Here is a 15,382-nt window from a genome sequence, read left to right as displayed (position 1 = left end):
AAAGTAACTTCAATAATAAAGTCGTTTTTCCACAACCGGACTTTCCAGCAATAATGCCTCTTATACTCTTAGGAAACAACTTATTATTATTTCTTTTATTGTTATTCGCATTCCTTGACAAATCTATAATATCCATTTTTATATATTTAAGATTTTCATTTTTATATAAAACTATATATCATTTTTTTCCATGTATAAAAATGTACTGCATTAAATGTAGAAACAAAACAAATACACTAAACTTGCAAAATGTTGTGAGTAAAAACAATAGAAATATGCAACGTGGAACTTGCGCTATTTGCGGAAAAACAAAAACTCAATTTGTATCATCAAAAACAGGAGCAGATTTAGTGAGTTCGATTAATTCAGCAACAAGTAAAATAAAACTTCCATGGTCAAAGTTTTCAAAATGCATTTACCTGGAATGAACTTTGCAGGTCCTGGTACTAATTTAGATGAACGATTAACTTCTACTGACACATATAAAGAATGGAGTAAATCTATAGATAGAGTTGATAATGCAGCTTACAATCACGATCTTGCTTATAAATACTTTGATGATACCGCAAAAAAAAAATTTAGCTGATAAAATTATGATCGAAGAAATGGATGCTATAAAAAATCCAACAATACGTGAAAGAATTGAAAGAGGTGTTATAAAACCTATTATATCATCTAAAGCAAAGTTTGGATTAGGTCTTTCAGACCCATATGAAATGGGTGTTGAAACTACTCAAAAAAACTACAAACGATCAGTAAAAAAGACGAGAATAAAGAAGTAATTCTTTTAGGTCTGATATGGACCAACAAACTTGCAAACGAACTTCATAGACCAGTTGTAAAACATTTCAGAAAAAGAAAAGTTATTGTAAATGGATACGGTGAAGTATGAGCTGCTGATTTAGTTGACATAAAATCTTTTTCAAAATTCAATGATGGTATAAAATACTTATTAATGGTGATAGATGTTTTTTTAAAGTATGGATGGATTGTTTTATTGAAAAGTAAAACTGGAGTTGATGTTGCTAATGCTTTAAATAAAATCTTTAAAGAAAGAAAGTGTCAAAAAATGTAGGTAGATAAAGGCTTAGAATTTTATAATAAGCGTGTTAAAACGCTTGGGGTTGAGTTATATTCAACTGAAAATGAAGAAAAAAGTTGTGTAGTTGAATGTTGGAATAGAACAATGAAAGATAAAATGTTTAAGTACTTTTCAGCTAATTCTACTAGGAAATATATTGACGTTTTAGATGAAATAGTAAATAAATACAACAACACAAAGCATTCCTCAATTAAAATGACACTAGTTGAAGCTAGCGATAAAAAGAATGATAATATTGTTTGGTTAAATCTAAATAGAAATGTACGATCAGAGTCGGTAAAACCAAAGTTTTCAATTAGTGATAGAGTTAGGATAACTAAAAAGAAAGGAACGTCTGAAAAAGGATACACACCGAGATGGACTGAAGAAGTTTTTACAGTGTCACAAGTTCAGTTCACAGATCCACCAACGTATAAAATAACCGACGATAATAGTGAAGAAATTCAAGGTACTTTTTATGAACAAGAAATGCAAAAATATGATCAAAACATATTTAGGATTGAAAAAGTTATTCGTAAACTCAAAAATAAATCATTAGTAAAGTGGTATGGGTATCCCGAGTCGTTTAACTCATGGGTTGATAATAAAGAATTGATAAGTCTGAAAAATTGATTTAAAATTACAAAAAATAGCTCTGAGTTTGTAACCATAATATATTAATATATTATTTTGGCTCAGAAATTATAGACAATAGTTGAAATGATTGAAATGTCTTATGAGAATATAGATATGTTTATAGTGGAAATATGATATAAGTTTATGGTTAAGGATATGGTTGAAAAAAAAAATGTGCCGGAACGCCCTTTTTATACTACTAATGACAGCTATTTCATTTTTTATCCTGTTTGTTGCCTTGATCCATTTCTCAGGACAACTAAAATGAGATAGAGATGTCTCATGCATTTAGACTTGCTCTGTGAATTTTTTTAATTTTTGTTGAAACCTTTTTTTCCCGAATATGATTATGGATTTGGATCAAACAGATGAAAAGGTAGAAAATTAGCTGATTCAGTTTCTGGAGAGTAAATAAGCAATCTCTACTTCACTTATTCACCATTTATTGTTACCCTGTATCAAAATTCATTAGAGAATGAATGGCATTTTTTGGTTTTAGGATATACTTTATTGCTCTTCAGGAAAGGTCTTCAGTATTTTCTTTTACAGCCAGCTGTTTTGGCCTAGTGAACAAGTCATTAGATAAGTATCTGCAAGTGTCAGTTCTATGCGAAACAGCTATTACAATTGTGATTCTATCTTCTGTTTCAACTATTATAGACTTTAGGTTACATTTAGGTTCTTTGTTTTTTTTTTATGCTTCGTGAGATTTTTGGCTACAGATGTCCAAGGATAAAGTTGATGAATATGTGGCAAAACTAGCTGAATAAGTTGAACTACATAACAGAGGGTTACTCACATTTTCTTCTTCTCGGTCAGATTGACACCAAGCGGAGGTCCCACCAGGTGCTTTTAAGGAGTTGGAGAAAGAAAAGAATGTGTTTGCTTTGGCAATTTTTCTTTAAAACAATTTCATAAGGTGCTTCAGATTGCTTGGCAAATTTTTTCCTTTGAGCATTAGAATTTCGTTAGTTTAAGAATTATTGAAGAATTTATAACTCTTTTATTAAAAAAATTAAATACAAAGTAAAAAATTTTTAAAGATAAAATGAAACATGCAAAAAATAAATTAAACTTTGGATGCATGCCTCAGCAAACAATTTTTTTTTTAAATTTAATTAAGTAATATTCAAATTCAAATTAACAGCGTAAAACTTTATTTTTCTGGAAACAGAAATCCTCCGTGAAAGTTTTTAACTCATCTTTAAGGTCACTACTAATTATAGTTTGCAACCCTTTTTATCGCAACGTTTTTATGAGCATACTTTTTTGTCAGGTTTATTTATTTGTTCGCGCAAAACAAACTTGAGTTAATATTCGAAATTATTTAAAAAAGTAATTAAACAAACAACGCGAAAAAAAAAAGATTACTTTAGCGTAAATAAAATAAATCGTTTCGCACATAAGTTTCGCAAAACAAACTTTAGTTTAGTGTAAATGAAAAAAATCGTTAAAAAATATATAAAAAAAACTTTATAAAAATAACATTTTTAAATGGACTAAAAAAGTAAATAAATATATAATACATTTAAAGAAATTTTTAAAAAGCAACATTTTTAAAAAAGATTAAAAAGTAAAAAATTAACACTTTCGCGGTACCTAAGGACTCTTTGTACAAACGCAACCTGAAATATTCATTAATGTCAATGGCTGAAAATGTTGGGCGCCCAAGTCTTTAATTAGTAAAGATATTTTTATGAAGTTATAAAGATTGCTAAAAATGTTTTATTGCGCCGCCCCTTAGGCCGTAGCGCTTGGGGCAGTTTGCTCCGGTTGTCCCCCTTAAGGACGGCTCTGTATATATGTATATATATATATATATATATATATATATATATATATATATATATATATATATATATATATATATATATATATATATATATATATGTATGTATATATATATATATATATATATATATATATATATATATATATATATATATATATATATATATATATATATATATATATATATATATATATATATATATATATAGCTGCCGTGGCGCAGTGATAGCGCACTTGCTTCAAAAACAAAGAATCCCTGGTTCAACCCCACCTCTGGGCAATATATATGTATATATATATATATATATATATATATATATATATATATATATATATATATATATATATATGTGATTCTAAAAAATCTGAACAAATTAAATTCTAAAATATTTTTAAAAAGATGACTTATTTTTTAAGTTTTGAACGATGTTTCAAAAAGAGCAATGTTCATAGGGTAATATCACAAAAAATTACAAATTTTCCATTCCTTGTCTGCGAACTGTATCAACTCTTGTAAAACTCTCCTTACCAAGTCGATGTACGCGCTCAATGTCGACATGTTTGAAGCAGTAGTTGATACGATTTCTCAGTTGGATCAAATTTTTAGCTTCCCAACAATTAGCATATACTGCTCTCTTGATTTCATTCCAAAAATCTTTATTAGGTCGCAATTCTGGTACGCTTGAAATATTTTGACTTCTGGGCACTTATTCGACATTTTTGGACCTCAAAAATTCTTGAACTTTTTTTGAGTAGTGAGATGATGCAAGATCAGGCCAAAAAACTATTTCATCATCTTTATGAACAGTCTCTATAAATGGGAACAAGCATGATCTCAAACACTTGTCTATGTACACATTTTCATTGACAGCTTGACCGGAAGGTGCAAGATAATGCTTTGACAATCCCTTTGGAGAAATTGCAACCCAAAACAATAATTTTTGTTCAAATTTTGATTTTCTTTTTAATTTAACATCATTTGGTGTCGTAGAAACATCTGATAAATAAAATCCACTGTTTCCTGAAATATTACAATTGTTTAATCCAAAATATGATTCATCGTCAATGATCACCTGTTTTTTTCGAAAAATTTCAACCAATTTAGAGCACCTTGAACGAACAAGAGATTGTTGTTCAGGAGTTCTTTTTGGAGCCTTAATTTTTTTATGATAATGAATGATTGTCTTCTGCTTTATCGTTTTGCATATGTATGATTGATTGACATTGAATTTTTTAGCAAGAGAACGTTGACTGATTCCATGTTGATGGTCGATTTTTTTTTCCAATTGTTTGATCTTCTTTTTTGTCATCTTAACTGCTTTCCTACCGCGAAAAGACAACAACATATTACGGGTAATATGTTGTTGTCTTTTCGTTTTAGAATATTGTTGAGCGTAGATCTTGAAATACTTTGCATCATAAAATGTTTTACAATTGCGTTTTTGGAAAGTTCTGGGTTAATTTCAATAAACTCGTACACTCACTTTCTTACGTCATCTTGTTTTGAAGTAACTTTTTTCATCATTTCAAATTTGTTGCTCAGTATAAAATTAATGATTTTTGTAGAGAATTTAATTGTCTACAAAATGGCGTGCGAGCCAATCAAAGTTGACAAATTTACGCGGAGAAAAAATGGCGGGAAGTTTGTCCAGATTTTTTGGAACCACATGTTATACATATATATATATATATATATATATATATATATATATATATATATATATATATATATATATATATCTATTAGGGCCCTGCGAATCAGCATTTTTAGTTTTGATTCGAAGCAGCACTTGATTTGAGAATCAAATCAAATCTTGAATCGAATTACTATTTTTAAGCAAATCTGAATTTTAGTTTTTTTATCTGTATATTTTTCACTATATATAATTATGCAACTAGAATGTTATTTGAATGAGCTCTTTTTGTTTCCTTTAGCCCAAATATACCGTTACGCGTTTTGCATAAAAAGGCTATAAAAAGTGTTTACTCCTCCTCCCAGTTTTACTCTTTCTAATGAACAGTTTGTAGCTTATACAGCAAGAAGATCAAGTGCAACTTTATATAATAAAGGGTAAATGTTATCTTTGTTCTCCAGTAAAGAATAGGAAAATCTGAACGTTCCAACGTTTTTTCTTCAGTGTACGCAGAAATTTCAAATTTTAGTTGCTGGTCTAAAGTTCTTCTCTCTCGTAGGGTACAATTTTTACAAGCATGTTTAAATATTTTACCTAAAATTCCATTTGTTTCAGATGATAAACTTGTTCCTTCGAGTTGAATTTCATAGGAAATCATAGAAGCACTTAAATTATACTTTTTTTCAAATAACCATTAAGTAAGATTCAACAGTTTGCATCTCTTCTAAAATAAACATTACTGATTTAAATTGAGCGTTTAAGAAGGTAGCGATAAGAAAAAACGTCTTCACTTAATTCAAACCTGATTTCCAACTGCAAAATAAAATTATCAACAAATTTACTTATCCCTCTTTTATCTATTGAGCGAAGACAATTTTTCAAACTTGAAATGCAAGGATAAACCAAACTAATGCTCATGGTTTTTTTTGCGCCTAATATAGTAGTGGTTTTATATACAGCATTTAAAATTTTTTTTAAATCAATTCCAATAAATTAGAAGTTGTGTTAAAGCGCATTTCCTCGTCCTATGGAGGCTTTGATTCAGGTTTTCCTTCAATAGTCTGATACTTTTTGAGAGCTGTTTGTCCGACCAGTGAAAAATCCAACTATTTTATGAGCTTTACTAATTTATGTCGCAAGAATTGGTTGGTTGTGGATAGCTGATTTCACACAAAGTTGGAATTTATGAGCACAACATCCTAGCCAATCAATTCTAAGAAGCTTAAGTGTGCGCGACATACTAGGAGCAATTTCAGTTGTAGCTTGTAAAATATTATTTGAAGTCAAGTCAAATTTTGACATCACGTTGCTTATAATTTCTTCAGTAGAAGTAACTTTGTCACAAGCATTTATCATTTCAAGATTACAACAGATAAACAGCATAGTTCTAAAACTAACGAGGATGAAATATAGTGACAAGTAGAAACCAGAAAGTTATCGCCATTCTCGACCTTAGGTTTGGAGAAACTGCTTTTTTATACTTTTTTAGAAGCTGTTATATAGGTTATTGAACATATAACCCAAAATCAAGATAAAGGGGTTGGGTTTGGTGGATGGTAATGCTCTTGAAACGCCGATCAAATTGATGAAGCCAGATCCAGAAGCTGTCTCAAATGATCTTCATTCTTCAATATAAATCTTAGCACTGCACGATCATACTTTTTTTAGTAACTGTATCAATTCGAGGTCCAATAAAATGTGAATTTATTGGAGAGAATGAGGATTTTTCGATTATATGATCGGGACTGTGTTGCGATTATGTTATTCTTTTTTTTTTTTTTTTTTCAATTTAAATTTTTGTATTTAAATTTTTTTTTATATTTATTTTAAAATCTATTTTAAAATTTATTTTAAAATTTTTTTTGAAACCTATTTTAAAATTTATTTTAAAATCTATTTTAAAATTTATTTTAAAATCTATTTTAAAATTTATTTTAAAATCTATTTTAAAATTTATTTTATAATTTTTTTTGAAATTTATTTTAAAATTTTTTTTTTAATTTATTTTAAAATTCATTTTAAAATTTAATTAAAAATTTATTTTAAATGTATTTTAAGTTTTTGTATTGAAATTTTTTTTTGTATTTAAAACTTTGTATTTCAATTTTTTATTTTTGTGTTTAAATAAATTATGTTTCGATGATGTTATCGGAAATCTATATATTTTTTTTTTCTGCAGAAGATGCACGCTTTTTAGACGCCTCTTCGTGTAGCTTTTTATGGTCACGCTATTTATGGTTCCATATATTTTTAACGCTGTGGGAATGAAAACAAACAACAACAACAACAAAATGAAATGATTCGAAAAATCGAATCATTTTTTTCGAATTGAATCTCTAATCGAAGCAGCAATCGATTCGCAGGGCCTTAATCTAATTTTTATTATTTAGGAAATTTAAAAACGACGATTTTTTAAAATCTACAATGGAAGATAATTGAGAGATTGTGCGAATATTTAAATGTAAAATAAAAAAAGATAGCTAATATTATGTGACAATAAATAATGTTAACTATCTTTTTTCACAAAAATTAACCCCTATATAGCACGGTCGTTTACAAGCGCTATGTTTATGCACGCATGCGTTAAATATTTCGAAAAACTTTGAACTATTAAAATGGCTGCGGATCTTATCTACATTGTGTATTTTATATGACAACCGTTCATTTGTAAATATTTTCTTTTAAATTTAATGTTGTATCCTTATTTTTGACGCATATCTGTATACTAATAAATCTAATTTTGTAATAACATTATTGAAATAGAATTAAAATGGTCTTAGCGAACTTAAACTTCATTTATAGTTTACTCAATTTTAGTGCAAAACACAGATTTGTTTATTTATTCAAATTTAATTTTCTAAAAATCTGACTGAAGGAATTCAATATATTTTTTTTAAACTTCAGATAAAGATGTTCTCCTTTACTAATATTTTTTTGGTTGATGCTTTTATTTTATTTTATTTTTTTTGGTAGATGCTTTTATTTTATTTTTTGGTTTATTCGACTTTTTGAAAAAGTCGAATAAACCAAAAAATATATCTTTCAATATATATATCTTTAAACATATATATCTTTAAACATATATATATATATATATATATATATATATATATATATATATATATATATATATATATATATATATATATATATATATATATATATATATATATATATATATATATATATATATATATATATATATATATATATATATTAGTGGAAAATCACTTAACAAAAGTTTTTTCCATTATTATAAAAACTATTATAATAATGGAAAAAACTTTTATAAAAAGAACTATTATAAAAAGAGTTCTTAAGAAATGATTACTTATGCTACTTTTTTAAATGTTTTTTTAAAAAGGGCAGTTAATGTAAATATTATTTGAACTCATTTATTTTTATAGTTTTTTAGGAGAAACTTATTTTCGTGCCTACATTTAGAAATTAATTCCGATCTTTTGTTTAATAAGCATTCTTGATTTGCATGTGTAATTATTTCAAATTTTTCTTGTAGACATAGTATGCATTTTTTGGAAATATTGTTATATGTAGGCACGAAAATAAGTATATATATATATATATATATATATATATATATATATATATATATATATATATATATATATATATATATATATATATATATATATATATATATATATATATATATATATATATATATTGTCCCACTTTTTAAGGTAACCAATTGATAGAAAAATCTTTTGCAAGAAAGATTAAAATGTAACAACATTTTTATTTAAGTTCAAAGAACCAAAAAATTATAATAACTGTTCAAAGTTTTTACCATCAGCGTCGATGCACTTCTTCATATGCTTTCGGAAGCTCTCAACGATGGTCTCAAGCTCTTGGACAGTAACTTCATCCCAAGCTTTCTTCAGAACCGACTTCAAGGCATCCACTATTGTGTATCTTTTGTCTTAGATATTCTGTTCAAACCAGATTGAGAAGTCGAGGGGGTTCGAGTCTGGTGAACTACTTGGCCAAACATCCTTGCCCCAGAATCTCAGAAAGAGTTGATTACAGAGAGCGATTGTTGACGCGGCTCCATGGGCCGGGCTTAGTCCTGATGTAACTTAAAGTCAGCCTGACCAAAGTGATTTGAGCCCCACAGCTCCACCACATCTCTCAGAATGCTTTTTTGATAAACTTGGGCATTAACTTTCACATTTTGATCAATGAATACTAGCGGGGTCTTTCCGGTAGCACATACGCCTGTCCATACCATCACTGACTTCAAGAAATGCCTTTTGACCATCAATTTAGCCACGAAAGTGTTCTTCAAACCACGCTTGAGAAGTTGACAAAGATTCTGGGAGTTATGGATAGGTTGAATCATAAAAATTTTCTCGTCCGTGAATAACACTCGCTTCAATCGACCACCAGCAACCAGACGCAACATCTTCTTGGCACTTAGCTTTCTGTTTGCTTTCTCTTGATCACTCAAGAAGTGGGCCCAATTGATTCAATAACTACACAATCCAAACTTTTTTTGGATAATTGTACGCCCACTTCTTTCATCAATTTCTAAGTCTCCGCCCATCTTTCTCATCGAGCGCAAAGGGTTTTAGGGGATCTTGCAATGGACCTTGTTGATGTTGACTGGAGTGACTGCAGTTGGCGGGCAGCCGCTCTGAGGGCGGTCCATCTCATTTCTAAACTCTTTGTATCGTTTTATGGTCCTGTTAACCATTCGCTACAGATAACCCGTCATAGAAACAATTTGTGGGCTGGTTTTTCCAGCTTTCAACAATTCAATGATTGTGATCCATCTCTTTCTCGCGTCCATCTCCTTAAAAATAGCAAATTTTATTTTTGATTACCAGAATACGTATTATCATAACGGACGACTCAAGTAAGACATAAAATGCATTTCAGAATCCAGCAGGGTGAATGAGAAACACCCCTGTTATATAAAATAGTACATAAAAATTTATTTTTAAAATTTTTTTGAGAACAATATATTTTAATTTGAAAAGTAAAAAAAAATATTTTTCTGGGGACCCATAGACTTTTTGTACGTACACAATCTAAAATATTCATTAAAGTCAATTACTGAAATTTTTGGCACCCAATATTTTATTTGGTTAAAATATTTTTGGTGTTATGAAGCATCTGCTGTAACACATTTCTTTAGCATGCTTTAACTGTCAAACTAATATTTGTTTTGAGTAGATAATACCATAAAAGAATAAGAAGGTAAGCTAATAAAAATGTTATTTTTAAAAACATTTTATCTTTTTAAAAATTGTTAAAACAGGATTTAAACCATAGGTTTACAGAACAAACTCGATGTTCTATCTGATTGAGCCGCACATTTTTATGTAGGCCAAAATAATATAATGAATTAATTTTTGATTCATTGACACAAACCCAAAAATACCATTTTAAATACACCACATTGAAAAGCATAATCTATTTTATTAGTACAGTCTAAAAATAAAATATAACAACCGAATATAATAATAAAAATGAACTTAAGAAAAATGAAAAGACAAAGGAGTAATTCCATGTCAAAACAACCAGGCCATGCAACCCTATGTCTTTGGATTTTTTTTATATTTTTATCATAGTTAGTAAATTATAAAATAAGATAAATCCCAAAATTTCAAGGTCTAACTCCCAACGGTTCGTGAGTAATGGTTGTTTTAATTTTAGCTACTATTATTGATTTGGTCATTTTCCGCCATTTTTAATTTTACATTTCTCCTTATAAAACCAAGCCTTTAAACATGTGAATTCTAAAAATAAGTGACTTAGTTAATCTCAAGGTGAGGAATTTAAATATACAAATAAAAAACTTATTTTATAATTAAAAAGTACCTAAATATCAATTATAAATGTTAAAATAATGGAGACCTGCCACTGTAAAATTTTTAGGTGTGCGGTAAATTTTTTAAGCCTAAAATTTCAAATTAGGTCATAATATGTTTGAAGAACATTGTGTGAAAAAATCATTTATGCCAAATACATAGTTTTGTAAATATTTTACTTTTGTACTAAAAATGTATATATAATTGCAGGGGCGGACCACGATTTTTTGGTGTTTTAGTTCAATAACTTCCAGCTAAGTTCTATACTCCAAACCTTTGAGTGTTCATACTTATGTCATTTAAGGATGTTTGCAAAAAATTGCGCTGCGAAGAGCCTGGGAACAAAAATACCCTAAAAAGTAGAAATCATCCGCCCAAACGTGAAGGGAATTGATTTTTCCAAACAGAAAAATTACTTACTTTAATAAGACTAAAAATTGTACATATTTTTAAAATTTTGTCAAAAAATCATTTGGCATTCAGAAGGTATAACCATGTAAAGTTTACAACCCCCTCAAAACGAGGGGGTTGTTTAATTAGGTATGATTTCTAAACAAATCATTATTTTTCAATGAAATTTTATTACCTTAAAGAAATTTCTACCTAGTTTAGGATATTAGAATTCATATTTCAAAAAATTAATTTTCCCCCACGTTTAAGATTTCTAATTTTTAGGGTATTTTTGTTCCCAAGTTCTTTGCAGCGCAAATTTTTGCAAAACATCTTTAAATGACATAAGTATGAACATTCAAAGGTTTGGAATATAGAACTTACCTGGAAGTTATTTAACTTAAACACTAAAAAATCGTGGCTCCGCTCCTGAATTAAACGTGCAATTTTTATTTCTTTTTCTAAGAGTAGTTCCATTTCAAAACAACCAGGCCATACAACCCTAAATTCTCAGATTTTTTTTTCAATTTTCGCCAAAGTACTTTAGGAAAAAATGATAATTCCTACCTAAATATAAATCTAAGTGGTTCTCAAGTTATGAAAGTTTTTTTAATGTATTTTTTGTTTCCTTTTTGTTCTTTGGTTCCTTGTCTTTTCCAATTATCAGTTTAATTGCTGAAAAAATAAGTTTAATTGCTGAATTCAGACATATTCATCTAATTTAAATGTTGCAATTAGTTCTACATAAATATTGTAATTAATATTTGTGCATTTTTAAATTTGCAAGTATAACATTTTTTAATTCATTATCAAAATGATTTCATGTGATATTGGTAAAGTTTTGAAGTCAGAATGCCATAAAACCTCATATTCTAGAAATAAAGAGATTTTTTTACTACATGACCTAGACACTGATACTCGTCAAAACATTTTATGGAGATCTGAGTTACGTGCTTGAGAAGAACTATTCAGCATTTGTAATCACCATTTTCACTACTTTGGAAAAAGATTTGAAAAGAAAAATGGCAATTGTTGTAATGTTTATAAAGTGCATAAAAAAAAATGAAAGGTAATTTGATTTAAAATATATTTTATGTAATTATATCAAAGAAACCCTTCTTTAATTCTCAAATTGTATTACTTTTCTGATGGATGTGGAGGGCAGTATAAAAATTTTCAAAATCTATGCCATCACTCAGAAGATTTTTTATTGAAAGCTGAATGGATATTTTTTGCAACCAGTCATGGCAAATCTTCTTGTGATGCAATAGGTGATACAGTAAAACGAACAACACCAAAAAAACGTCCAAAGAAAAATCAAATACTAACAATCGATGCAATGTTTGAATTTTGCACTCAAAAAACGCTCACAATAAAGTTCTTTAAAATTGATAAAGGAACTATGGTTAATGTTAGAGCTACATAAAATAAACGATTTGAGAAGGGAAAAACAATACCAGGAAGTCGAGGGTTTCACCATTGCATACCAGTTTCGAAAGCATCTATGTTATTTAAAAAAACTAGTAACAATATAAATCCAAAGTCTATTAATATAACTAAAAAATCAAGTTACCAAAATTTAAGTTTAATAAATTTTGAGCTAATGCAGAAATACAAATATTACGCATGTACATATTACTCGTTTTGATGAATTGCAGTAGTTAATGAAAAAGATGAAGAATATAATTATATAAAAATAAAGTTTCTGCATCCACACGGTCCATCTGAAAAGTTTTTCTGGCCGAAATAGAATGATTATTGTTGGATACCAATCACCAATGTAATAACATTAATAAGTGCACCAACAATAATATCAGACAAATATGAACTTTCAAAAAAAGATTTTAACAAAATTAATAAGTATATATTTGTAAATCAATAACTTTTAATGGATATATTATAAAAAATTGTATATCAATTCAAGTATGCATCATTTTTATTTATTTTGAATACTACGATAAGCGAAATATGCTATATTTGCTTTTTTTGTAATATTTTTCATTTAATTTTTAAACTATGTATTTGGCATAAATGATTTTTTCACGCAATGTTCTACAAACATACAATGATCTATTTTGAAATTTTAGGCTTAAAAAATATACTGCACACCTAAAAGTTTTACTGGGGCAGGTGTCCATTATTTTAACATTTATAATTGATATTTAGGTACTTTTTAATTATAAAATGGGTTTTTTATTTTTATATTCAAATTCCTCACCTAGAAATTAACTAAGTCACTTATTTTTAGAACTCAAATGTTTATAGACTTGGTTTTATAAGGAGAAATGTAAATTTAAAAATGGCGGAAAATGACCAAAACAATAATAGTAGCCAAAATTAAAACAACCATTACTCACGAACCGTTGGGAGTTAGACCTTGAAATTTTGGGATTTATCTTATTTTATAATGTACTAACTATAGTAAAAATATAAAAAAAATCTAAGGACATAGGGTTGCATTTAAAAAAAAAATTGGTTGTTTTGACGTGGAATTACTCAAAGTAAACATATATATATATATATATATATATATATATATATATATATATATATATATATATATATATATATATATATATATATATATATATATATATATATGTATATATATATATATATATATATATATATATATATATATATATATATATATATATATATATATATATATATATGTATATATATATATATATATATATATATATATATATATATATATATATATATATATATATATATATATATATATATATATATATATATATATATATATATATATATATATATATATATATGTATATATATGGCCAATTCCATAGTTCAGTGACGCATCATGCGGAGAGATTTTTTTTAATAGAAATTTTTCTATAACTCAAAAATAATTTTTTATTACTCTAAATCAATCTTGAATTAAAATTTTATAATATAAACTAAACACAATTGTATTAACATAACACTGCTACATAGCAAAAATTAAAACATGAGTTCAGTGACGCAACGCGGAAAAAAGTGTTTTTTTATTAGCATACTTTTAAATGGAGTTTTCGCTGAAATTTTAATTCTTGCTTGACTTATTAGATTTTTTTGTTGTAATTTATTCATTTGGCAATAAGGTAGTTATAAAAAAAGCCACGAACAATAAAGTTTTCATATCGTTTTATTTTACAGAAAAAAAACTATCAATTCAGTGACGCAACGTTTAGTGACACGAGACGTTTTCTGACATGTGAATTACAGATATTTGCAAATCTTGTAATGCTAACGCAAAATTTGCTGCTGACCTGATTTCGTATTGACTAGTTTTAACTCTCAGGGCTGCGATACGTTTAACAGTAGCTCCTATTCCGTCAACTACTCCTTTCCCGTGCATCGCTGCAAAGAAATGCCAGAAGAATTTTTTATGAAAACGTTTTTCAAACACAACCATTGCAGCCATAATGCTTTTGTTTTTGAACTGAGAAGTGGCATTATCGCTGAAAATGTGTACTTCTTTGACTTGATCAGGAATAAAGTGAAGGATTATGTCAATGTACGGTATAACGGAAGACTTAGACAGTTGAATCTGAAACTATGGCAAATGTTTTTAACTCAATTTTCCAGACTGCTAGGGTCATGATAGAAACTTGATTTTGACCAAAATGAGCCGCTTGTGGCTCATTTTGATAGAAACACCTAGCGTTTTCAGCCCAGTCAACTTGGATTACCGCAATTTCAGAATTAACACTCATCGAAACCACCTTCAGTTTATTAAAAATTGTTGATTGGTTTTTCTTTACAAATGCGTGTTTAACGAACTTATCACGCATCGCTGATATGTGTTGGATGAGTTCTGTTACAGTAGACTTTTTTGAAATTTTTTCAATGTTTGCATATGTTTTAGCTTCAGGCTTTCTCCACTCATCCCAGGATACTTCGAAACCAAATGTATTAACAGTTTTCAAGTGTTTATCGAACTGTTTCATACCTTTGCATGCAACGCATTTGTCATAGACGCAATCGTATGTGTACGGTTCACA

At 28.0% G+C, this 15,382-nt stretch overlaps 1 protein-coding gene across 1 annotated transcript; it reads left to right on the top strand.

Annotated features, from left to right (window-relative positions):
* Positions 1–409: 409 nt before the first annotated feature.
* Positions 410–1,714, top strand: LOC136081530 (uncharacterized). Its single transcript, XM_065798855.1, has 3 exons — positions 410–494; positions 583–755; positions 1,076–1,714. Exons 1-3 carry the CDS (start codon positions 410–412, stop codon positions 1,712–1,714), a joined length of 897 nt encoding a protein of 298 aa, XP_065654927.1.
* Positions 1,715–15,382: the final 13,668 nt, after the last annotated feature.

Source organism: Hydra vulgaris, chromosome 06 (assembly GCF_038396675.1).
Source record: "Hydra vulgaris chromosome 06, alternate assembly HydraT2T_AEP".
Taxonomy (NCBI): domain Eukaryota; kingdom Metazoa; phylum Cnidaria; class Hydrozoa; order Anthoathecata; family Hydridae; genus Hydra; species Hydra vulgaris.
The sequence above is the reverse complement of the archived record's forward strand: the minus strand, read 5'-3'. Positions and strand labels throughout refer to the sequence as shown.